We start from the raw sequence: 24,265 nt of genomic DNA on the forward strand, positions 1-24,265 counted from the left end.
AAAGACTTTGCCTATTTATCCTATCCATGCCGGTCATAATTTTATAACCTCTATAAGATCACCCCTCAGCCTCCAGGGAAAACAGCCCCAGCCTGTTCAGACTTTAGCTCAGACCCTCCAACCCTGGCAACATCCTTGTAAATCTTTTCTGAACCTTTTCAAAGTTTCACAACAGCGGGGAGACCCAGAAATGGAAAAGACTGAAGGGGGAAGTCAGCGGTAAATCTTTTGAAGAGGTTACAAAGGAGAGACCTCTGTCTGCAGCGGGAATGACCCCCACAGTAGCAGGTCGAGGTGGACGGCATTTAAGGAGAAGCTGGATACAGACGTCAGGGAGAAAGGAACTGAAGGGAATGCTGCTGTAAGGGAAATCAAGTGTGAGCAAGTGAAGGGGAGGTGCGTAGAGGCTCACATGGGTCAGAAATACTGAGAGAGACCAGTTGAGCTGAAGGACCTCACTGGAGACTCAATGGGACAGAGAGTGAAATCTTGGATCCACCTGCAAGAGAAGGAGAAACACGAGATTTACCACCCAGGATTAAGCAAGTCCCGCAGATTCTGCAGATCACTTTATTGGCTAGAGCACTGAGTATAGGGTTTGGGGTCTGGACAGGATGTTGGTTAGGCCACTTTTGGAATACACAGGAACCTCGATTATCCAAAGGACACATGCAGGGTGTATTTCAGTTGCTTGACGATTAGATCCCTCACAGTGTGGAAACAGGCCCAACCAGTCCACACTGACCCTCCGAAGAGTAACCCACCCAGTCCCATTTCCCTCTGACTAATGTACCTAACACTACGGGCAATTTAGCATGGCCAATTCACCCTGACCTGTACATCTTTGGACTGTCGGAGGAAACCCACGCAGACACAGGGAGAATGTGCAAATCCCACACAGACAGTCACCTGAGGCTGGACTGAAACCCGGGTCCCTGGTACTGTGAGGCAGCAGCGCTAACCACTGAGCCACCGTGCTGGTTCATCTAATTCCGGATAATTGAAGTTCCTCTGTATTATGTGCACTTCTGGTCTATCGGAAAAATGTTGCAAAACTTGAAAGGGTTCAGAAAAGATTTGCAAGGATGTTGCCAGGGTTGGAGGGTTTGAGCTACAGGGAGAGGCTGAACAGGCTGGGGCTGTTTTCCCTGGAGCATCGGAGGCTGAGGGGTGACTTTAGAGAGGTTTATAAAATCATGAGGGGCATGGATAGGGATAGACAAAGTCTTTTCCCAGAATTAGAGGGCATAGGTTTAGGGTGAGAGGGGAAAGATTTAAAAAGGGTCCTAAGGGGCAACATTTTTCACACAGAGGGTGGTGTGTGTGCGTGTGGAATGAGCTGCCAGAGGAAGTGGTGGAGGCTGGTACAATTGCAACATTTAAAAGGCATCCACTTGGGTATCTGTGTAAGGAGAGGTTTGGAGGGATAGGGCCATTTGCTAGATTAGTTGAGGATATGGAGGGTTGGGGCAAAGGGTCTGTTTCTGTGTTGTACATCTCTACTTCAGGAGGAAATGTGCAGTCGCAGGCTCGCAGAGCCACTGGATGCCAAGGGGATGAGAGCACAGCAACTGCAGTGACCCTCCCCCCTCCCACCCAGGGTTCAGCCCTGGGCGGTGACTCACAGCGGCTGGCCCCGTCACTTGTGCCCCCGCTGGTGCCGCAGCAGGTGCTGGGACTGAGTGAAGCCCCTCCCGCAGACGGGGCAGGTGAATGGCCTCTCCCCGGTGTGGACCCGGTGGTGCGTCCGCAGGTTGGTCAGCCGGGTGAAGCCCTTGCCGCAGACGGAGCAGATGAAAGAGCGCTCACCACTGTGAAGCCGCCGGTGCGACAGCAGGTTGGAGGAGTCGCTGAAGCCCTTGCCGCACTCGGGAAAGGTAAACGGCCTCTCCCCGGTGTGGACCCGCTGGTGGATCTGGAGGCCGGACGAGTGGGGGAAGCCCTTGCCGCAGACCAGGCAGGTGAAGGCCCCCTCCCCGGTGTGGACCTGCTGGTGCCGCAGCAGGGTGGACAAGTGGGTGAAGCCCTTGCCGCACACCGAGCAGGTGAAGGGCCGCTCCCCGGTGTGGACCTGCTGGTGGGTCAGCAGGTTGGATGACTGGGTGAAGCTCTTGCCGCAGACCGAGCAGCTGAACGGCCGCTCGCCGGTGTGGACCCGCTGGTGCGAGAATAGGTTGGACGACTGGGTGAAGCCCTTGCCGCAGACGGAGCAGGTGAAGGGCCGCTCCCTGGTGTGGACCCGCCGGTGCTTGAGCAGGCTGGAGGAGTCGCTGAAGTCCTTCCCGCACTCGGAGCAGGCGAACGGCCTCTCCCCGGTGTGGAAACGCTGGTGGGTCAGCAGGATGGACAGCCGGGTGAAGCCCTTCCCGCACTGAGAGCAGCTGAACGGCCTCTCCCCGGTGTGGACACGGCGGTGGATCTCCAGCATGGACGGGTAGCGGAATCCTTTCCCGCAATCCCCACACTTCCACGGTTTCTCCATGGCGCGCGGAATGCCTCCTGAGACTTCCTTTCCCCACAGTGGGCAAACTGGCTCAGGCACGTACCCTTGTGCTTCAGGAAGAGACGATACTTTAAGGGCCTACTGAAGCAGACAAAAACGTTCAAAGAATTTCCCCTTCTGGACTGAAAGAGGGACGTCTCTCCTGTCCCACGAATCAAGGGGCTCTGTCAGACCTTCACATGGTACTCCGTTGGGGAGCTCTACCTGCAAAGCTGCACTTCTCATATCCTGTGAAAAGGGGATTACAAAAGTTATTGCTGCCTGCACACGATAGGAATTCAGAACAGATCATTCTAGTTTCTTGGAACTTCCCTAAAACAACCAAGTTACAATATGCAGATGCCAGTGTTGGGCTGGGGTGTACAAAGGTAAAAAAAATCACACATCACCAGGTTGTAGCCCATTAGATTTGTTTAGCAGTTTGAGCTTTCAGCGCTCTGCACCTTCATCAGGTAGCTAGTAAAACCTCCAGGCGAAAAAGACAGCAGATGCTGGAAAAGCACAGCAGGTCAGGCAGCATCTGAGGAGCAGGAAAAATCAATGTTGCGGGCAAAAGCCCTACATCAGGAATGAGGAAAGAATGAGGACACTTTCCTCATTCCTGAAGACGGGCTCATGCCTGAAACGTCGAATCTCCTGTTCCTTGGATGCTGCCTGACCTGCTGCACTTTTCCAGCAACACATTTCCAGCTCTGATCTCCAGCATCTGCAGATCTCACTTTCTCCTATAACCTAGAGTTGTGTGATTTTTAACTTTAAAAAGTGTTGCGGGGGGATCCAAGATGGCGGCGACCCAGCAAGACTGAGTCCACAGTGCTCTACCCAAAACTTGGGAAAAGTGGGCTATCCACCCCCACCACATTCACTAAACCATTTATAATAGTTGTTAACCTTAAATAGTTACCTATTAGTACATTTAAATAGTCTAATACTAGCTGGAAAATGAGTAAAGGGAAGGAACAGGCGGCTCTAAGAAAGCAGGGACCCCTCCCCCACCCTCTCCCTCTTCAGCTGCAACAAAGGTGTCTTCAGCTACTTCAGGAGATTTACCAATGAAGATGAGCTTTGAGGAGATGTTTGCCAGGTGGGAGGCGAAGATTGATGCTTTTATCGATGAGTCTCGGCAGAGCAGAGAAGCACTATCAGCCGAGCTGCAGAAGCAGGGCAGAGACATTCAGGAATTGGAGTGCCGAGTCAGAGAGGTGGAGTCGAAGGCCGCAGCCTCAGACACTGGGATAAAATCAACAGCCGACCACATCCGTTTTCTCGAGAATCGAGTCCAGAACCTAGAAAACCACATTGATGACCTCGAAAATCGATGTCGTAGAAAAAATATTCGGTTGTTGGGCCTGCCCGAGCAGGAAGAGGGAGGCCAGCTGACAGCATTCTTAGAGCATTGGCTGCCACAACTTTTAAATCTGCATAATGGATCAGGCCAGGTAAGGGTAGAATGGGCCTACCGGGTCACAGTACGTGGGCCCGGCTCAACCCAGCGCCCACGCCCGGTCCTGTTCCAGCTGCAGAGCTATAGGGAGAGGCAGATGCTCCTGGAAGCCTCAAGAAATCTGGGAAAAGATCCCCAAGCTATGACCCACAAAGGATCCAGGATCATGCTGTTCCAGGACTTCTCCCCAGCTTTGGTCCGAAAGAGGAAGGCATTCGATGAGGCGAAGAAGCGTTTAAGGGACTTAAATATCCAGTACTCCTTACGATATCCAGCGACGCTACGCCTTAGCCACGAAGGATCCATATATAACTTCGGATCACCGGAGAAGGCTAAGGAATTCTTGGACTCTCTTAAATAAACTGTAAGAGATTGTGGACGCTGGTCTGCCTTTCCCATTATTTTGGTTTACATCCCTTCATCTTTTCTTATCTTTCCCCCCATGTGTGTATGTGTGTATATATATATATATATGTTGGGGCGTTTGGTTAATGTTGATGGGGAGAGGTGGTTACCTTATTCTATTTTACTTCTGTTTTTAGGAGCGGGGTTGTTTTTCTTTCCCCTGTTATTTTGTGGTATTATATTTAAGTATTACATGTTGAGATTGTAATCTTATAGTTATATATGGTATTCATATTCCCAAATATATTTAGGTGTGGGTGGGGGTGGGGTGTTCACTGTTAACTCTAGCTTTATATTATTATTTTTTTTTTTGGGTAGATTAGACTTACAGTGTGGAAACAGGCCCTTCGGCCCAACAAGTCCACACCGACCCGCCGAAGCGCAACCCACCCATACCCCTACATTTACCCCTTACCTAACACTACGGGCAATTTAGCTTGGCCAATTCACCTGACCCGCACATCTTTGGACTGTGGGAGGAAACCGGAGCACCCGGAGGAAACCCACGCAGACACGGGGAGAACGTGCAAACTCCACACAGTCAGTCGCCTGAGTCGGGAATTGAACCCAGGTCTACAGGCGCTGTGAGGCAGCAGTGCTAACCACTGTGCCACCCTCATTTTATTGAGGAACACCTGGGTCAAGGGTGGGGCACTGGTTGGAAGAGGGTAAGATGGACTGTGGGAGAGGAAGTGACGCTCCCTGGGAACAAGGGAGAAAATCTCCAATTCGGAATGTTTTATATTTTTTATACTTAGAAAGAGTTTTTTGTTATATTGTTTTGAGTGTATCAGAGAGTCTTTACTTTTGTAAATCTTGTATGCTCCATGCTCGGGATGTTCTAGATAGGGTTTCCCCTCCCGAGGGGTCTCGGATCTGTCCAGATGATTATGGCTGAACAGTCGGTTAAGTGGTGCACCTGGAATGTCAGGGGGAGTAATTCGCCAGTTAAAAGGAAGAAAATATTATCAAATCTTAAGAAGGAGAGAGTTGATATAGCTCTCCTACAGGAGACACACCTGTCGGATAAAGAACACTTAAAATTACGACAGGGCGGATTTGATCAGGCCTTTTTTTCCTCTTTTAATTCAAAAAGCAGGGGAGTCGTTATCCTTGTCCGGAAGAACTTCCCTTTGAAAATTCTAAATCAGATAAAAGACGAATCTGGACGATATATTTTGATTAAAGCTCTCATAAATGGAGAGGAATATGGGATCTTAAATGTATACTGCCCCCGGCACACCCCTTTAAATTCATAACGGAAGCTTTTTCAAAACTGATGGCCTTTGGTGCCCGTCATACAATTATAGGGGGAGACTTTAATTGTATTATGGATCCGGAAATAGACAGGATTCCCAAGAGTGCCGCTGGAGTATCTCCCAGATCTAGACAACTGGCGGACCTGAATAAAGAATTAGGATTGGTAGATGTATGGAGATGTCTCCATCCACAGGGTAGAGATTTTTCTTTCTACTCTAATCCACATAAATGTCACACAAGAATTGATATGTTTTTTGCCCCATCGATTTTTCTAAACTCTATAGCAACCTGTAAAATAGGTACTATAGCAATCTCTGACCATGCCGCTGTATACATGGAAACTAAGGTAAAGAACAATGGGACATCTGCTCGGCATTGGCATATGGACCCCTTCCTGATAAAAGATAGCAAATTTTTAAAGTACTTCTCCCAAGAACTTAAAACTTTTTTAGAAATTAATACTGGTACGGCTAGCAATCCGTCAATGATGTGGGAGACCATCAAAGCTTATGCACGAGGTTTGATCATCTCCTATTCAGCGACCCAGAGGAAAATGAAGGGAGAGCAACAGCGTCTGCTCGAAGCTCGCCTAAAAGCAGCCGAAACAGCATACGCTGATAGACCTTCTATCACAAAATTGCAGAGGATTACAGCTCTTAGGACAGCTTTAAACACCGTGCTTACTCAAACGGCTAAAAGGGAAATATTATTTGCGAAACAAAGATTATATGAATATGGCGACAAACCGGGTAGATACTTAGCATTTCTTGCAAAGAAAAAGAAAGCCCCTCAAACTATTCCAACCATCAAGGAAAGTACAGGTACCCTGACTCATGATCATAAAAAGATCAATGCGACCTTTAAAGAATTTTATTCTGAACTATATAGATCGCAGGATTGTGAAGATAGGATTAGGAGGATGCAGTCATTTTTTAAAAATTTGACCTTCCCGGGCCTGACTCCGGAACAGGTGTCGGCCCTAAATATCCCTTTAACAGTCCAAGAAATACTTGAGGCAATTAGGCAACTTCAGAGCGGAAAAGCACCGGGCCCGGATGGTTTTCAAGCTGAATTCTATAAAGAATTTACAGGAATATTGGTTGACCCACTTATGGATATGTATAATTTTGCGCATAGTCAGGTCTGTCTCCCGCCCACGCTGAAAGAAGCAAATATTTCTCTTATCCTCAAAAAAGGAAAAGACCCAGAAGATTGTGCATCTTACAGACCAATATCCTTACTAAATGTAGACTTTAAAATTCTCTCAAAAATGTTAGCACTAAGACTAGAAAGGGTACTGCCATATATTATAAAGGAGGACCAGACGGGATTTATTAAGGGCCGCAGATCATCCAATAATATCAGAAGGGTCTTGAATATGATCCAAGCCTGTCATCAGGGAAAGATACCAGGAGTAGTAATTTCATTGGATGCGGAAAAGGCATTTGATAGGGTTGAATGGTCATATTTATTTTACACATTGGAAAGGTTTGGCGTTGGACAGGTGTTTACCAAATGGGTTTCAACATTGTATAGTGACCCCAAAGCAGCTGTTATTACTAATGGGTTAAGATCGGATGGCTTCAGTGTGGGTAGGGGCTGCCGTCAAGGATGTCCTCTCTCACCATTGTTGTTTACACTGATAATCGAACCATTAGCAGAAGCCATCCGGACTGATCCTAATATAACGGCCCCGAGGATTGGTACAGGTAAACACAAAATTACCCTCTATGCAGATGACGTTCTCTTATTCCTCAGTAATCCTTTAATGTCAGTGCCTCGTCTAATTCAAGTTATTAATACATTTAGTGCATTCTCAGGCTATAAAATTAATTTTTCAAAATCGGAAGCCATGCCAATGGGTGGTCTGGCTATGATACCCCACTTAATGGACGGATCCCCTTTTCCCTTCCGTTGGTCCCTGGAGGGCTTCTTATATTTAGGTATTTTTATCACGCCAGTATTTGATCAGCTGTATAGGGCTAATTTTGTACAATTTATGGAAAGGATAAGGCAGGACCTCCAGCGATGGAGAGACCTTCCGATTTCCTGGGTAGGGAGAATAGCATTAATTAAAATGAATGTTCTGCCCCGTCTCTTATATCCTATGAGAATGCTCCCGCTGATGCTGCCAAGGCTAGCCCTACGTAAATTATATGGCTGGTTGGGCTGCTTTATTTGGAACCATAGACGGCCCCTTATTAAGCTGAAGAAGCTACAGCTTCCACAGGCAAGGGGAGGACTGGACTTCCCAGACTTTAGGAAATATCAGTTAAGCTCCCTACTAAGTTACATAGCTGATTGGGTTTCATCTGATCCACAATCAATTTGGCTGGATATCGAAGCCTCCCAAGTAAAATACCCACTTATTAACCTTTTATTTTCAGATAAGAGGAAAATCATTACAGACCACTGTAAAAATCCCATAATATTAAACACAATTAAGGCCTGGAATATAATGCGGCAAAATGAGGGTAACTCACATAAAACATCCCCCCATGCACCAATAGTAGGCGCATGGGGATTCCAACCGGGGATTACAGATGCCACCTTTAAACTCTGGAGATCCAGGGGCATCTCATGCTTAGGGGACCTATTTAAAGATGGGATCCTGATGTCCTTTGAGCAGCTGCGTCTGAAATTCGGAATACCTAATGGGGATCTCTTTCGATACTTCCAAGTTCGAGATTATATACAGAGGAAGACTACATTAATAGATAGTCTTTATAAATCAGACAGAGAACGTAATGTCTTACGACCAGCGGGGGCATCCTCCGTTAGTACTATATACCATTTGCTACATGATGGAGTCTCAGGAGACATGGATGACCTGCTTAAAACATGGGAGCAGGACTTGGGGCTAGAAATCTCTGAGGATATGTGGAATGACATTTGGGAAAATGCTAGAAGAATTGCTATCTGTAACAGAACTCAGGCTATCCAACTAAAGATACTTCATAGGGCCCATATAGCTCCGGCTCGACTGGCAAAATTTAAGGCAGGAGCATCTCCAATGTGTCCTAAATGCAAAATAGAGGTGGGTACTCTTGTACATTGTCTGTGGACTTGTCAGAAAATCCGCAGATACTGGACTAAAGTGGCAAATACCCTGACAGAAATTTTAGGAACGGACATTAGGGTGGACCCTGTATCTCTCCTTTTGGGCTTTTCGAACCTCTCATCTCTGGATATGCATGGGAAGAGACTATTTTCTATTCTCTCTTTCTGTGCAAGGAAAAATATTTTGGTGAACTGGGTGGCTGAGGGCCCCATGGACTTTCAAATTGGCACAGATTAATTATGGAATATATCCCCCTTGACTTCCTCACAAATATGGTGCACCGAAAGACTGAATTATTTTATAAAATATGGCAGCCCTTTTTGAATTATATAAATGCAGATATTTCGGCTATCCTAACAAGGGCTTTTATTTAGTGAAGATTTCAGACCGGGCTGCTCCGGGGACCCTTGGGAGAGGAATCCTGCGCGAATACGGGTTTTATTATATTTGATGTTTATACATTCCGAGCATGTAAGAGACTTAGGTATACACTCTGGTTAGTTATAGGTTAGATTAGTAGAAAGTTGAGTTTTTTTTTCTTTCTTTTTTCGTTTGTTTTTCTTTTTTTGTTTTCTTTCTTTCTCTTTTCTTTGTTAAATTATGACTATTGTATATATGATTTAATTGTACATCAATGTTTGTATTTGAGAGTTTTGTTTATTTTTGTAAATTTGCAAAAATGTTAAATTTCAATAAAAATATCTACAAAAAAAAAGTGTTGCAAATCTCCACCACACACACACACACACACACACACTTCAATTCTCACTCTGCTGTTTCTGATATTACCCATCCCCCAGTATTGTGCAGAAAGGGACTTATTACCTAAAAAAGCTGTAAATCTACATCCCACACACTCTTTAACTCTCGCTGTACCTAATTCCCACCTCCCTCCCCCATGCTCCAGCAGGGTCTGACTGATGCTCATTGACTGAGCCACACTCACCTCGTCCTGGACACAGACACCCTCCAGACCAACACAATATCATCTCCCCTTAACCCCCCCGCAACGGCGCATGTGCAGGAGCAACCGATCACGTGAATCGAGGGACCGCCGTCGTCACAAAGGCCGCGCGTTGATTGGACGGAGCGCCCGCCCGTGCGGCGTTCCAGCCTTTCCCATTGGTCCACCGCGCCGCGCGTCACGCGGCGGCGCTGTTCTTTGTGACGCCCACGTGACCTCTCTCCCGTACTCTACCTACCGCGCCCCTCCCTTCACCTCGACACGGGGAGGCATGACCAATGGGGAGCTTTGGAGGACCGGAAGGAAGGCTGGTCCTCCTACCAATCAGAGCATCCCGTCATTGTCTGAATGTGGAAGTTGGATCATGAGCTCCTGCTGCTCTCTCTCTCTCTCTCTCTGAATGAAGATTGAGTGTTACCCCAGACTGCACCAACCTCTGAGTACAGCACCCTCTCTTCTCACCCCTCCTATTCCATTTCTTTTCTGGATTAAACTGTTGGTTTGTAGGAAGTGAAGTGAAAGGAGGTGAACTCAGGAAAGGTGCATATGCTGGATGCATTGGTCTAGGTCGCTGTCTGTGTCTCTGTCTCTCTCGCTCTCGTGTCCTTCATCAGGAACAGTAGTGTTATGGATGTGGATCATTAGCTGTCTTCCTGTTTGTCCTATGTAGTGTTTTGTGCAGTCCTTATTGTGTACAAAATCCCATGCAAGGCCTGCACAAAACACTACATAGGACAAACAGGAAGACAGCTAACGATCCGCATCCACGAACACCAACTAGCCACGAAACGACATAACCAGCTATTCTTAGTAGCCACATACGCAGATGACAAGCAACATGAATTTGACTGGGACAACACTACTATTATAGGACAAGCCAAACCGAGAACAGCCAGGGAATTCCTAGAGGCATGGCACTCATCCACAGATTCAATCACTAAGCACATCGACCTGGACCCAATATACCGACCACTGCAGCGGACAGCTGGAACTGACAACCGGAAGCGGCAGATTCAAACCACTACAAATGCCGGAGGAAAGATCACAGAAGCGCTTCACAGGAGGCTCCCAAGCACTGAGGATGTCACCTAGACCGGGGACGAAACGTCTGCAACACAAACTCCCAGCTCGGCGAACAGAACCACAACATGTTATGTATTTCCAGTCATACCCGTTACAGGACAGGAGAATACTGGGCTCAATGCTGACTCTGTGGATGAATGTAGTCAGACTCATTCCTCTCTATATCCACAGAGTCCTGTAAGTGTATTCCTCTATAGGGTCCCTCCAGTCTCACTTGGGTATTGATCGACTCCACTACAGTCATCCTCAGAGCGAGCATGTTCTAGGTCTTGTTACCAAAGCAAAGTTCTTGCTCTGATTCTCTTTCCCCTCCCCCCCACATCTTGGTCTGTCAATATGGTAGAGAGAGGGGGGGGGGCAGATAACTAGGTTAGCAAACTGCATGAGGGTGGCATGATGGCTCAGTAGGTAGCACCGATGCCTCAGTGCCAGGGACCTGGGTTCAATTCCAGCCTCGGGCGACTCTCCGTGTGGGTTTCCCCCGAGTGCTCCGGTTTTCTCCCACAATCCAACCTTGTGCAGGTGAGGGTGGGTTGGCCGTGCTAAATTGCCCAGAGTGTTCAGGGATGTGTAGCTTAGGTGCACGTGTCAGGGGTAAATATAGGGGAATGGGTCTGGGTGGGATACTCTTCACAGGGTCGGTATGGACTTGTTGGGCCGAAGGGCCTGTTTCCACACTGTAGGGGCTCTAATTCTTAAATTTTCTTGGAGCCAGATCTGCCAAATGTCAGGAATCAGAAAAATTGGGAGGGAGCGTATTAGGTACGGCAGTAGGGAGAGTGTGTGGGATGGAGACTCACAGGTTTTGGTTATGGGCGTGGAATGAATATTCCATGAAATCGATCTGTTAAACTCTGAGATTCTACGTGATACTGACAGCGATGACTTTCTAATTTACAGGCTTTCACAGGAGGATTTATCTGCACATCTCGAACAAATTGCCTCAGCCAGCTTGACTCATTGGGACTGGAATTTTATCGATCTTTTGAGTGGAGAAGGAGGATTGTCCCGCCTGCTTCCAGAGATCTGACTGGTAAAGCACTGAGATGCCGCTGTTCGAGGGTGGAGGGAGCTTTACCGGAGCGGAGAGTTAGCCAGCCGGCCACCCGCAGCAGAGTGGGACGTCAGAGGGAGCGTCGAACCTGGAGGGAGCCCGCGCCGTGGGGAAACCGTGGAAGTGTGGGGAATGTGGGAAGGGGTTTCGAGTCCCCTCTGAGCTGGAGATCCACCGGCGCGGTCACACCGGGGACAGGCCATACCCCTGCCCCGAGTGTGGCAAGGCCCTTCACCCAGCTGTCCCACCTGCAGACGCACCGGCGCCTCCACACACCAGGGAGAGGCCTCTCACCTGCCCCGGGGGCGGCAAGGCCTTCAATCGATCGCCGACCCTGCGGACGCACAGGCGCCTTCCCAACGTGATCGCACGGAGTTGAAGTCTGCAGGGAATCCCACCCAGGACTGGGGGGATCGTGCCCGTGGGGGGATTGTGCCCCGTTCGAAGGCAGTGGGTGAAGCGGGAAGGTGGCGAGGCTTCCTTTCTGCCGGACTGGCCGCTCTCGCTCCCTTTGCTTCCCGTGGGACCGATGCTGTTTGAGGCTGGGACTGCACGTTCCCCGTGCCAAAGATCTGCAGGAGCTGAGGAAGTGCACTCCTTTCACACCGGATGGTAAATCATGTTTGTCCCATCTATTTCAGTCTTAAATACCCTCCGTGACCTGGCCTCCCAGCCTCCTGTGGCAGTGAATTCCACAGATTCACCACTCTCTGTCTGAAGAGGTTTCTCCTTATCTCCGTTCTAAAAGGTCTAAGGCTGTGCCCTCGGCTCCTGGTCTCTCCTACCAATGGAAACATCTTCCCAATGGCCACAGATAGATCAAAGTCAAATACAATAGCCTCTATTCCATTGAGTGTCCAGCACACTTTCTAACACTTTGTAAAATCAGGAGGGCCATTGATGAGGTGAGTGGCAGGTGTCTTTTCCCGATAGAATAAAGAATATTCCAGCACAGGAACAGGCCCTTCAGCCCTCCAAGCCTACACCGATCCAGATCCTCTATCTAAACCTGCTGCCTATTTTCTCAGGATCTGTATCCCTCTGCTCCCTGCCCTTTCCTGTATCTGTTGAGATACATCTTAAATGACGCCATTGTTCCCGTCCCTACCATCTCCGCTGGCAACACATTCCAGGTACCCAGCACCCTCTGCGTAAAGAACTTTCCATACATATCTTAAATCTTTCCCCTCTCACTTTGAACTCATGACCCCAGGTAACTGAGTCCTCCACTCTGGGGGAAAAACATTTCTTGCTATCCACCCTGTCTATACCCCTCATGATTTTGTTGGCCTCAATCAGGTCCCCCCCCCCCAACCTCCATCTTTCCAATGAAAATAATCCTGATCTATTCAAACTCTCTTCATAGTTAGCATTCTCCATACCAGGTAACATCCTGGTGTACCTCCTGTGCACCCTGTCCAAAGCATCCACATCCATTTGGTAATGTGGCGACCAGAACTGTACGTGGTATTCCAAATCTGGCCGAAACAAAGTCTTGTATAACTGTAACATGACCTGCCAACTCTTGTACACAATACTCTGTCCGCTGAAGGAAAGTGTGCCATATGCCGCCTTGACCACTCTACTGACCTGCATTGCCATCTTCAGGGAACAATGGGCCTGAACACACAGATCTCTCTCTACATCAGTTTTCCCCAGGACCTTTCCCATATGACCTCACTGCTCGAGTCCTTCATAGTGCCCTCCTTCAGCACAGCTGTGATAGCCTCTCTGACCAGTAATACAACTCCTTCACCTCCCTCTCCATCCCACCTGAAGCATCGATATCCTGGGATATTTAGTTGCCAATCTTGTTCTTCCCTCAACCAAGTCTCAGTATTAGCAATAACATCATCCTCCCAGGTACGACTCCAAGCCCTAAGTTCATCTGCCTTACCTACTACACTTATTGCATTAAAACAAATGCACCTCAGACCACCTGTCCCTTTGCGTTCATCATCTGTTCCCTGTGACTCTTCCCCTTTGTCACACTGACTTTATTATCTCGCTCCTTACAGGCTTTCGTTACTACCTCCTTCCTGACCACGAACCTCCTCATTTGTTTCCCATCCCCCACAACATTAGTTTAAACCCTCCCCAGCAGCGTTAGCAAAAGCAACCCCAAGGATATTGGTTCCAGTCTGGCCCGGGTGTAGCTCGTCTGATTTGTAATAGCCCCTCCACCCCCAGAACTGGCCCCAATGTCCCAACAATCTGAACCCATCCCTCCTGGAATTTTATCGGTTCCCATGCGATTCCCCATCATTCTGTTCAAACCTATTGAATTCATTGCCAATCGACTCGATCCCTCCTGATCCATGAATCCTCTCCTCTCAAGAATCAATTTGATGAACATTTGTTATCTTCCGTGTATTGAAGAACTTCTCTTTTCAATCCTCCCACTTCCTCCAAACTAAAGGAGTTGCCATGGGCACCCGCATGGGCCCCAGCTATGCCTGTCTCTTCGTAGGATATGTGGAACAGTCCATCTTCCGCAACTACACTGGCACCACCCCCCACCTTTTCCTCCGCTACATCGATGACTGTATCGGCACTGCCTCGTGCTCCCACGAGGAGGTTGAACAGTTCATCAACTTTACTAACACCTTCCATCCCAACCTCAAATTCACCTGGACTGTCTCAGACTCCTCCCTCCCCTTCCTAGACCTTTCCATCTCTATCTCGGGCGACCGACTCAACACAGACATCTACTATAAACCGACTGACTCCCACAGCTACCTGGACTACACCTCCTCCCACCCTGCCCCCTGTAAAAAACTCCATCCCATATTCCCAATTCCTTCGTCTCCGCTGCATCTGCTCCCAGGAGGACCAGTTCCAACACCGCACAGCCCAGATGGCCTCCTTCTTCAAGGACCGTAGATTCCCCCCAGACGTGATTGACGATGCCCTCCACCGCATCTCCTCCACTTCCTGCTCCTCCGCCCTTGAGCCCCGCTCCTCCAACCGCCACCAAAACAGAACCCCACTGGTTCTCACCTACCACCCCACCAACCTCGGTATACAACGTATCATCTGCCGTCATTTCCGCCACCTCCAAACGGACCCCACCACCAGGGATATATTTCCCTCCCCTCCCCTATCAGCGTTCCGCAAGGACCACTCCCTTCGTGACTCCCTCGTCAGGTCCACACCCCCCACCAACCCAACCTCCACTCCCAGCACCTTCCTCTGCAACCGCAGGAAATGTAAAACTTGCGCCCACACTTCCACACTCACTTCCCTCCAAGGCCCCAAGGGATCCTTCCATATCCGCCACAAGTTCACCTGTCCCTCCACACACATCATCTATTGCATCCGCTGCACCCGATGTGGCCTCCTCTATATTGGGGAGACAGGCCGCTTACTTGCGGAACGCTTCAGAGAACACCTCTGGGACGCCCGGACCAACCAACCCAACCACCCCGTGGCTCAACACTTTAACTCTCCCTCCCACTCCACCGAGGACATGCAGGTCCTTGGACTCCTGCACCGGCAGAACATAACAACACGACGGCTGGAGGAGGAGCGGCTCATCTTCTGCCTGGGAACCCTCCAACCACAAGGAATGAACTCAGATTTCTCCAGTTTCCTCATTTCCCCTCCTCCCACCTTGTCTCAGTCAGTTCCCTCAACTCAGCACCGCCCTCCTAACCTGCAATCTCCTTCCTGACCTCTCCGCCCCCACCCCACTCCGGCCTATCACCTTTCCTTGACCTCCTTCCACCTATCACATCTCCATCGCCCCTCCCCCAAGTCCCTCCTCCCTACCTTTTATCTTAGCCTGCTTGGCAAACTCGCCTCATTCCTGATGAAGGGCTTATGCTCGAAACGTCGAATTTCCTATTCCTTAGATGCTGCCTAACCTGCTGTGCTTTAACCAGCAACACATTTTCAGCAGAGCTCAGAAATACGAAGGGTGCAGTAACAATGTTGGGGCTATACTACAGGCCTCCCAATAGTGAGCGTGAGATAGTGGTACAAATATGTAAACAGATCATGGAAAGATGTAGGATAGGTGGTGGTGAGAGGAGATTTTAATTTTCCCAACATTGACTGGGATTCACTTACTGTTAGAGGAGCAGAATTTGTAAGGAGAATCCAGGAGGGTTTCCAGAGTAGTATGTAAATAGTTCAACTCGGGAAGGGGCCATATTGGACCTGGTGTTGGGGAATGAACCCGGCCAGGTGGGTGAAGTTTCAGGTGGGGATTACGTTGGGGATAGGGATCACAATTCCGTAAGGTTTAGAATACTCATGGACAAAGACGAGAGTGGTCCGAAAGGAAGAGTGCTTATTGGGGAAAGGCCAACTATACCCAAATTCAGCAGGCGCTGGGGAAGTGTGGATTGGGAGCAGCTTTTTGAAGGAAAATCCATATTCGATATTTGGGAGGCTCTTAAAGAGAATTGATTCGAGTTCAGGAGAGAGATGTCTCTGTGAAAATGAGGGATGGAATTGGCAAGATTAGGGAACCATGGATGACAGGTGAAATTGTGAGACTTGCTGAGAGGAAAAAGGAAGCATACATAAGGTCTAGGCGACTGAAGACAGACAAAGCTTTGGTCCTACTTTCCCGATATTCTTCCAATCTGAAATGAGGAATTAAGAGGGTTAAAAGGGGCGATGAGATATCCTTAGCGAGCAAGGTTAAGGACAACCCCAAAGCCTTTTATTCATATAGAAGGAGCAAGAGGGTAACTAGAGAAAGGGTGGGCCCACTCAAGGACGAAGGAGGAAAGATGTGTGTGGAGTCAGAGAAAATGGGCAAGATTCTTAATGAGTACTTTGTGTCAGGTTTAACTGAGGAGAGGGACATGGTGGATGTTGACGTTAGGGATAGATCTTTGAATACTCTAGGGCAAGTCGGCATAAGGAGGAGGAAGTGATGTGTATTCTAAAAAGGCATTAAGGTGGTCAAAGTCCCCAGGTCCTGATGAGATCTATCCCAGGTTACTGAGGGAAGCAAGAGAGGAAATAGCTTGGGCCTTAACAGATATCTTTGCAGCTTCCTTGAACACAGGTGAGGTCCCAGAGGACTGGAAAATTGATAATGTTTTCCCCTTGTTTCAGAAGGGTCGCAGGGATAATCCAGGTAATTACAGACCTGTGAGCTGGATGTCAGTGGTAGGGAAGCTGCTGGAGAAGATACTGAGGGATAAGATCTATTTACATTTGGAAGAAAATGAGCTTATGAGTGATAGGCAGCATGGTTTTGTTCAGGGAAGGTCATGTCTTAGCAACTTAATAGAATCCTACGAGGAAATGACACAATTGATTGATGAGGGAAGGGCTGCAGATGTCATAGACATGGACTTTACTTGGGCATTTGACAAGGTTCCCCATGGTAGGCTGATGGAAAAGGTGAAATCACATGGGGTCCAGGGTATTCTAGCTAGATGGATAGAGAACTGGTTGGGAAACAGGAGACAGGGATAGTATTGGAAGGGAGTTTCTCAAAACTGAGACGGTGACCAGTGGTGTCCCACAGGGCTCCGTGCTGGGAGCACTGCTGTTTGTGATATATCTAAATGATTTGGAGGAAGGTGTAGGTTGCCTCATTAGCAAGTTTGCAGTTGACACTAAGATTGGTGGAGTAGCAGATAGTGAAGAGGACTGTCAGAGAATACAGCAGAATGGAGAATAGACTGGAGAGTTGGGCAGAGAAATGGCAGATGGAGTTCAATCCAGACAAATGTGAGGTGATGCATTTTGGAAGATCCAATTCTAGAGCAAACTAAACAGTAAATGGAAAAGTCCTGGGGAAAACTGATGTAGAGAGAGATCTGTGTGTTCAGGCCCATTGTTCCCTGAAGATGGCAATGCAGGTCAGTAGAGTGGTCAAGGCAGCATATGGCACACTTTCCTTCATCGGACGGAGTATTGAGTACAAGAGTTGACAGGTCATGTTACAGTTATACAAGACTTTGTTTCGGCCAGATTTGGAATACCATGTACAGTTCTGGTCGCCACATTACCAAATGGATGTGGATGCTTTGGAGAGGGTGCAGAGGAGGTACACCAGGTTGTTACCTGGTATGGAGGATGCTAACTATGAAGAGAGTTTGAATAGATCAGGATTATTTTCATTGGAAAGACGGAGGTTGAGGGGGGACCAGATTGAGGCCAACAAAATCATGAGAGGTATAGACAGGGTGGATAGCAAGAAATGTTTTCCCCAGAGTGGAGGACTCAGTTACCTGGGGTCATGAGTTCAAAGTGAGAGGGGAAAGATTGAAGATATGTATGGAAAGTTCTTTACGCAGAGGGTGCTGGGTACCTGGAATGTGTTGCCAGCGGAGATGGTAGGGACGGGAACAATGGCGTCATTTAAGATGTATCTCAACAGATACATGAAAGGGCAGGGAGCAGAGGGATACAGATCCTGAGAAAATAGGCAGCAGGTTTAGATAGAGGATCTGGATCGGTGTCGGCTTGGAGGGCCGAAGGGCCTGTTCCTGTGCTGGAATATTCTTTATTCTATCGGGAAAAGACACCTGCCACTCACCTCATCAATGGCCCTCCTGATTTTACAAAGTGTTATAAAGTGTGCTGGACACTCAATGGAATAGAGGCTATTGTATTTGACTTTGATCTATCTGTGGCCATTGGGAAGATGTTTCCATTGGTAGGAGAGACCAGGAGCCGAGGGCACAGCCTTAGCCCTTTTAGAACGGAGATAAGGAGAAACCTCTTCAGACAGAGAGTGGGGAATCTGGGGAATTCACTGCCACAGGAGGCTGGGAGGCCAGGTCACGGAGGGTATTTAAGACTGAAATAGATGGGACAAACATGATTTACCATCCGGTGTGAAAGGAGTGCACTTCCTCAGCTCCTGCAGATCTTTGGCCCGGGGAACGTGCAGTCCCAGCCTCAAACAGCATCGGTCCCACGGGAAGCAAAGGGAGCGAGAGCGGCCAGTCCGGCAGAAAGGAAGCCTCGCTCCCTTCCCGCTTCACCCACTGTCTTCGAACGGGGCACGATCCCCCCCCAGTCCTGGGTGGGATTCGCTGCAGACTTCAACTCCGTGCGATCACGTTGGGAAGGCGCCTGTGCGTCCGCAGGGTCGGCGATCGATTGAAGGCCTTGCCGCCCCCGGGGCAGGTGAGAGGCCTCTCCCTGGTGTGTGGAGGCGCCGGTGCGTCTGCAGGTGGGACAGCTGGGTGAAGGGCCTTGCCACACTCGGGGCAGGGGTACGGCCTGTCCCCGGTGTGGACCCGCCGGTGCCTCAGCAGCTTGGAGGACCCAATGAAGGCCTTGCCGGACTCGGGGCAGGAGAACGGCCTCTCCCCGGTGTGACCGCGCCGGTGGGTCTCCAGCTCAGAGGGGACTCGAAACCCCTTCCCGCATTCCCCACACTTCCACGGTTTCCCCACGGCGCGGCCTCCCTCCAGGTTCGACGCTCCCTCTGACGTCCCACTCTGCTGCGGGGGCCGGCTGGCTAACTCTCCGCTCCGGTAAAGCTCCCTCCACCCTCGAACAGCGGCATCTCAGTGCTTTACCAGTCAGATCTCTGGAAGCAGGCGGGACAATCCTCCTTCTCCACTCAAAAGATCGATAAAATTCCAGTCCCAATGAGTCAAGCTGGCTGAGGCAATTAGTTCAAGATATGCAGGTAAATCCTCCTGTGAAAGCCTGTAAATTAGAAAGTCATCGCTGTCAGTATCACGTAGAATCTCAGAGTTTAACAGATCGATTTCACGGAATATTCATTCCATTCCCATAACCCAAAACCTGTGAGTCTCCATCCCACACACTCTCCCTACTGCCGTACCTAATACGCTCCCTCCCAATTTTCTGATTCCTGACATTTGGCAGATCTAGCTCCAAGAAAAGTTAAGAATTAGAACCCCTACAGTGTGGAAACAGGCCCTTCGGCCCAACAAGTCCAGACCGACCCTGTGATGAGTATCCCACCCAGACCCATTCCCCTATATTTACCCCTGACACGTGCACCTAAGCTACACATCCCTGAACACTCTGGGCAATTTAGCACGGCCAACCCACCCTCACCTGCACAAGGTTGGACTGTGGGAGGAAACCGGCGCACTCGGGGGAAACCCACACGGAGAGTCGCCCGAGGCTGGAATTGAACCCAGGTCCCTGGCACTATGAGGCATCGGTGCTACCTACTGAGCCACCATGCCACCCTCATGCAGTTTGCTAACCTAGTTATCTGCCCCCCCTCCCGCCTCTCTTTCTACCATATTGACAGACCAAGATGTGGGGGGGGGGGGGGGGGGGGTGGAGAAAGAGAATCAGAGCAAGAACTTTGCTTTGGTAACAAGACCTAGAACATGCTCGCTCTGAGGATGACTGTAGTGGAGTCGCTCAATACCCAAGTGAGACTGGAGGGACCCTATAGAGGAATACACTTACAGGACTCTGTGGATATAGAGAGGAATGAGTCTGACTAGATTCATCTACAGAGTCAGCATTGAGCCCAGTATTCTCCTGTCCTGTAACGGGTATGACTGGAAATACATGACATGTTGTGGTTCTGTTCGCCGAACTGGGAATTTGTATTGCAGACGCTTCGTCCCCTGTCTAGGTGACATCCTCAGTGCTTGGGAGCCTCCTGTGAAGCGCTTCTGTGATCTTTCCTCCGGCATTTATAGTGGTTTGTCTCTGCCCACTTCCGGTTGTCAGTTCCAGCTGTCCGCTGCAGTGGTCGGTATATTGGGTCCAGGTCGATGTGCTTATTGATTGAATCTGTGGATGAGTGCCATGCCTCTAGGAATTCCCTGGCTGTTCTCGGTTTGGCTTGTCCTATAATAGTAGTGTTGTCCCAGTCGAATTCATGTTGATTTGTCATCTGCGTGTATGGCTACCAAGGATAGCTGGTCCTGTCGTTTCGTGGCTAGTTGGTATTCATGGATGCGGATCGTTAGCTGTCTTCCTGTTTGTCCTATGTAGTGTTTTGTGCAGTCCTTGCATGGATTTTGTACACAATAAGGACTGCACAAAACACTACATAGGACAAACAGGAAAACAGCTAATGATCCGCATCCATAACACTACTATCTTCTCCCAAACTTTGAACACATAACATGGCTACAACACTCTATGATATAACTAGAAATAAATTATAAATCAAATTTATACAACCATAAATAAATACATATTGCAGAGTAACACGAGATATATCCAAGTCCAGTATGATTTTACTGTGCAGTTAAACGAAACTTGAAAGGGTTCAGAAAATGTTTACAAAGATGTTGCCAGGGTTTGAGCTATAGGGAGTGGCTAAATAAGCTGGGGCTGTTTTCCCTGGAGCATCGGAGGCTGAGGGGTGACCTTATTGAGGTTTATAAAATGATGAGGGGCATGGATAGGGTGAATAGACAAGGTCTTTTCCCTGGGGTGGGAGAGTCCAGAACTAGAGGTGAGAGGGGAAAAGACATAAAAAGGACCTAAGGGGCAACTTTGTCAGTCAGAGGGTGGTGCGTGTATGGAATGAGCTGCCAGAGGAAGTGGTGGAGGCTGGGACAATTGCAACATTTGAAAGGCATCTGGATGGGAATATGAATGGGAAGGGTTTGGAGGGACGTGCTGGCACATCGGACTAGATCAATTTTGGCTATGTGCTCGGCATGCACCAGTTGCACATAGGGTCTCTTTGTGTACTATACATCTGTATGACTCTCAATGCTGTCCAGGCGAGTCAGTGATGTTACAACAACACTGGACCAGCAATCCAGAGGCCCAGGCAAATAATCTGGGCTCATGGGTTCAAATACCAGTAAAAACAAACATTGGGGAAATTAAATTTAATTTTTTTAAAAATCTGAATTGAAAACTAGTCTCAGTCATTGAGAGAATGAAACTTTTCTGAAAACCCATTTGATTCAATAACGCTCTTCAGGGAAGGAAATCCGTCAGCGTTAACTTGGTGCTGCCTGCATATGACGGCTCACGTGCTTGACTTTTAAAATGCCCCCTAAAGTCTGGCAATCCTCTTGTCTGAAGGGCAGTTAGTGACAAAAAACATTGTTGGCCTTGCCAAAAAAAAAGCCCACATTCCATGAAGGAGTTTTTCTCGAATGTGACTTCACATCTGCGAATGGGTCACATCAGAACATCCAGACAAATAAGCACCAAAATGTCTGGTGCTGCAAGAGTACAGCAGGTCAGCCAGCATCTGAGGAGCAGGAGGTTTGATGTTTTGGCATAACCCCTTGATTAGGAATGTGGGGTGGGCCCAAAGGGACAGAGATAAATGGGAGGGAGGTGGGACTGGGGGAAGGGAGCTGAGAATGCTATGGGTAGATGAAAGCGGGGGAAGAAGGTGACAGGTCAGAGAGGAGGGTGGAGCAGATAGATGGGAAGGCAGATGGACAGGTGGGACAGTTCAAAAGACCAGTCCCAAGTTCGAGGGTTGTATCTGGGATTGGGGGGGGGCCGGGGGGGGGAGGAATGAGGAAACTGGTGAAATCAATATTGATCCTGTATGGTTGGAGGGTCCCAATGCAGAGGCATTCTTCCTCCAGGTATCAGGTGGCCTAGGACCCTGCAACCACATGGCATCAACATCGATTCACCAGTTTCCTCACATTCCCTCCCCCCTCCCACCCCAGCTCCAACCCTCCAACTCAGCACCACCCTCTTGAACTGTCCCACCTGTCCATCTTCCTTCCCACCAATCTGCTCCACCCTGTTGCCATCACCACCACCCCCAACCTGCATCTACCTTACCCCCAGCCCCACTCCCACCTTCCTATTTATCTCTCAGCACCCTTTCCACCCCCCTCCCCCTCCGCAATTCCTGATGAAGGACACGAGAGAGAGACACACAGACAGACACAGAAACACAGACACAGAGGGACAGAGACAGCGATCTAGACCAATGCATCCAGCATATGCACCTTTCCTGAGTTCACCTCCTTTCACTTCACTTCCTACAAACCAACAGTTTAATCCCAAAATGAGAAAAGAAATGGAATAGGAGGGGTGAGAAGAGAGGGTGCTGTACTCACAGAGGTTGGTGCAGTCTGGGGTAACACTCAATCTTCATTCAGAGAGAGAGAGAGCGAGCAGCAGGAGCTCATGATCCAACTTCCGCATTCAGACAATGAGGGGATGCTCTGATTGGTAGGAGGACCAGCCTTCCTTCCGGTCCTCCAAGGCTCCCCATTGGTCATGCCTCCCCGTGTCGAGGTGAAAGGAGGGGCGCGTGGGGGTTGGAGGAGGAGAGAGGTCACGTGGGCGTCACAAAGACCAGTGCCGCCGCACGGCACGCTTCGTCCAATGAACGCGCGGCCTTTGTGACGACGGCGGTCCGTCGATTCACGTGACCGGTTGCTCTGCACATGCGCCGTTGGGGGGGGGGTTAAGGGGAGCTGATGTTGTGTTGGTCTGGAGGGTCCCTGTGTCCAGGAAGAGGTGAGTGTGGCTCAGTCAATGAGCATCAGTCAGACCCTGCTGGAGCATGGGGAGGGAGGTGGGATATTAGGTACAGCAAGAGTTAAAGAGTGTGTGGGATGGAGATTTACAGCTTTTTTAGGTAATAAGTCCCTTTCTGGACAATACTGGGGGATGGGTAATATCAGAAACAGCAGAGTGAGAATTGAAGAAAAGTGTGTGTGTGTGTGTGTGGGTGGAGATTTGCAACACTTTTTTTTAAAGTTAAAAATCACACAACTCTAGGTTATAGGAGAAAATGAGGTCTGCAGATGCTGGAGATCAGAGCTGGAAATGTGCTGGAAAAGCGCAGCAGGTCAGGCAGCATCCAAGGAACAGGAGATTCGACGTTTCGGGCATAAGCCCTTCTTCAGGAATGAGGAAAGTGTCCTCATTCTTTCCTCATTCCTGATGAAGGGCTTTTGCCCGAAACGTTTTTTTTTTTCCCTGCTCCTCGGATGCTGCCTGACCTGCTGTGCTTTTCCAGCACCACTCTGATCTCCAGCATCTGCTGTCTTTTTCGCCTGGAGGTTTTACTAGCTACCTGATGAAGGTGCAGAGCTCTGAAAGCTCGAACTTCTAAACAAATCTAATGGACTACAACCTGGTGATGTGATTTTTTTTTACCTTTGTACACCCCAGCCCAACACTGGCATCTGCATATTGTAACTTGATTGTTTTAGGGAAGTTCTACAGAAACTAGAATGATCTGTTCTGAATTCCTGTCATGTGCAGGCAGCAATGACTTTTGTAATCCCCTTTTTCAGGATATGAGAAGAGCAGCTTTGCAGGTAGAGCTCCCCAATGAGTACCATGTGAAGGTCTGACAGAGCCCCTTGATTCGTGGGACAGGAGAGACGTCCCTCTTTCAGTCCAGAAGGGGAAAATTCTTTGAACGTTTTTGTCTGCTTCAGTAGGCTCTTAAAGTAATCTTTACCTGAACCACAGGGGCACGTGCCTGAGCCAGTTTGCCCACTGTGGGGAAAGGAAGTCTCAGGAGGCATTCCGCGCGCCATGGAGAAACCGTGGAAGTGTGGGGATTGCGGGAAAGGATTCCGCTACCCCTCCGATGCTGGAGATCCACCGCCGTG

General features: G+C 49.0%; 2 protein-coding genes across 3 annotated transcripts in view; both read right to left on the bottom strand.

The window, feature by feature from the left end:
• LOC132807189 (oocyte zinc finger protein XlCOF7.1-like) overlaps nt 1-2,506 on the bottom strand; it is a 40,187-nt gene extending 37,681 nt beyond the window's left edge. The window contains exons 1-2 of the mRNA XM_060821483.1: nt 2,057-2,506; nt 1,644-1,987 (exon numbers count right to left, since the gene is read on the bottom strand). Coding sequence (XP_060677466.1) covers nt 1,644-1,987; nt 2,057-2,482 — 770 coding nt within the window. The 5' untranslated portion in view covers nt 2,483-2,506. The remainder of the gene's footprint in view (nt 1-1,643; nt 1,988-2,056) is intronic.
• The window catches only part of LOC132807198 (gastrula zinc finger protein XlCGF26.1-like), a 270,173-nt gene that overhangs the window by 114,804 nt on the left and 131,104 nt on the right, over nt 1-24,265 (bottom strand). Inside the window, exon 1 of one of the 2 annotated variants that reach the window (XM_060821494.1) lies at nt 18,576-18,756. The exons of the other annotated variant lie outside the window; for it this stretch is intronic. The gene's annotated coding sequence lies outside the window, so the exon portion shown is untranslated. Of the gene's footprint in view, nt 1-18,575; nt 18,757-24,265 lie in introns of those variants that run through there. 2 annotated transcript variants of the gene reach the window in all.

Source organism: Hemiscyllium ocellatum (assembly GCF_020745735.1).
Source record: "Hemiscyllium ocellatum isolate sHemOce1 chromosome 27 unlocalized genomic scaffold, sHemOce1.pat.X.cur. SUPER_27_unloc_10, whole genome shotgun sequence".
In the NCBI taxonomy this organism is placed as follows: domain Eukaryota; kingdom Metazoa; phylum Chordata; class Chondrichthyes; order Orectolobiformes; family Hemiscylliidae; genus Hemiscyllium; species Hemiscyllium ocellatum.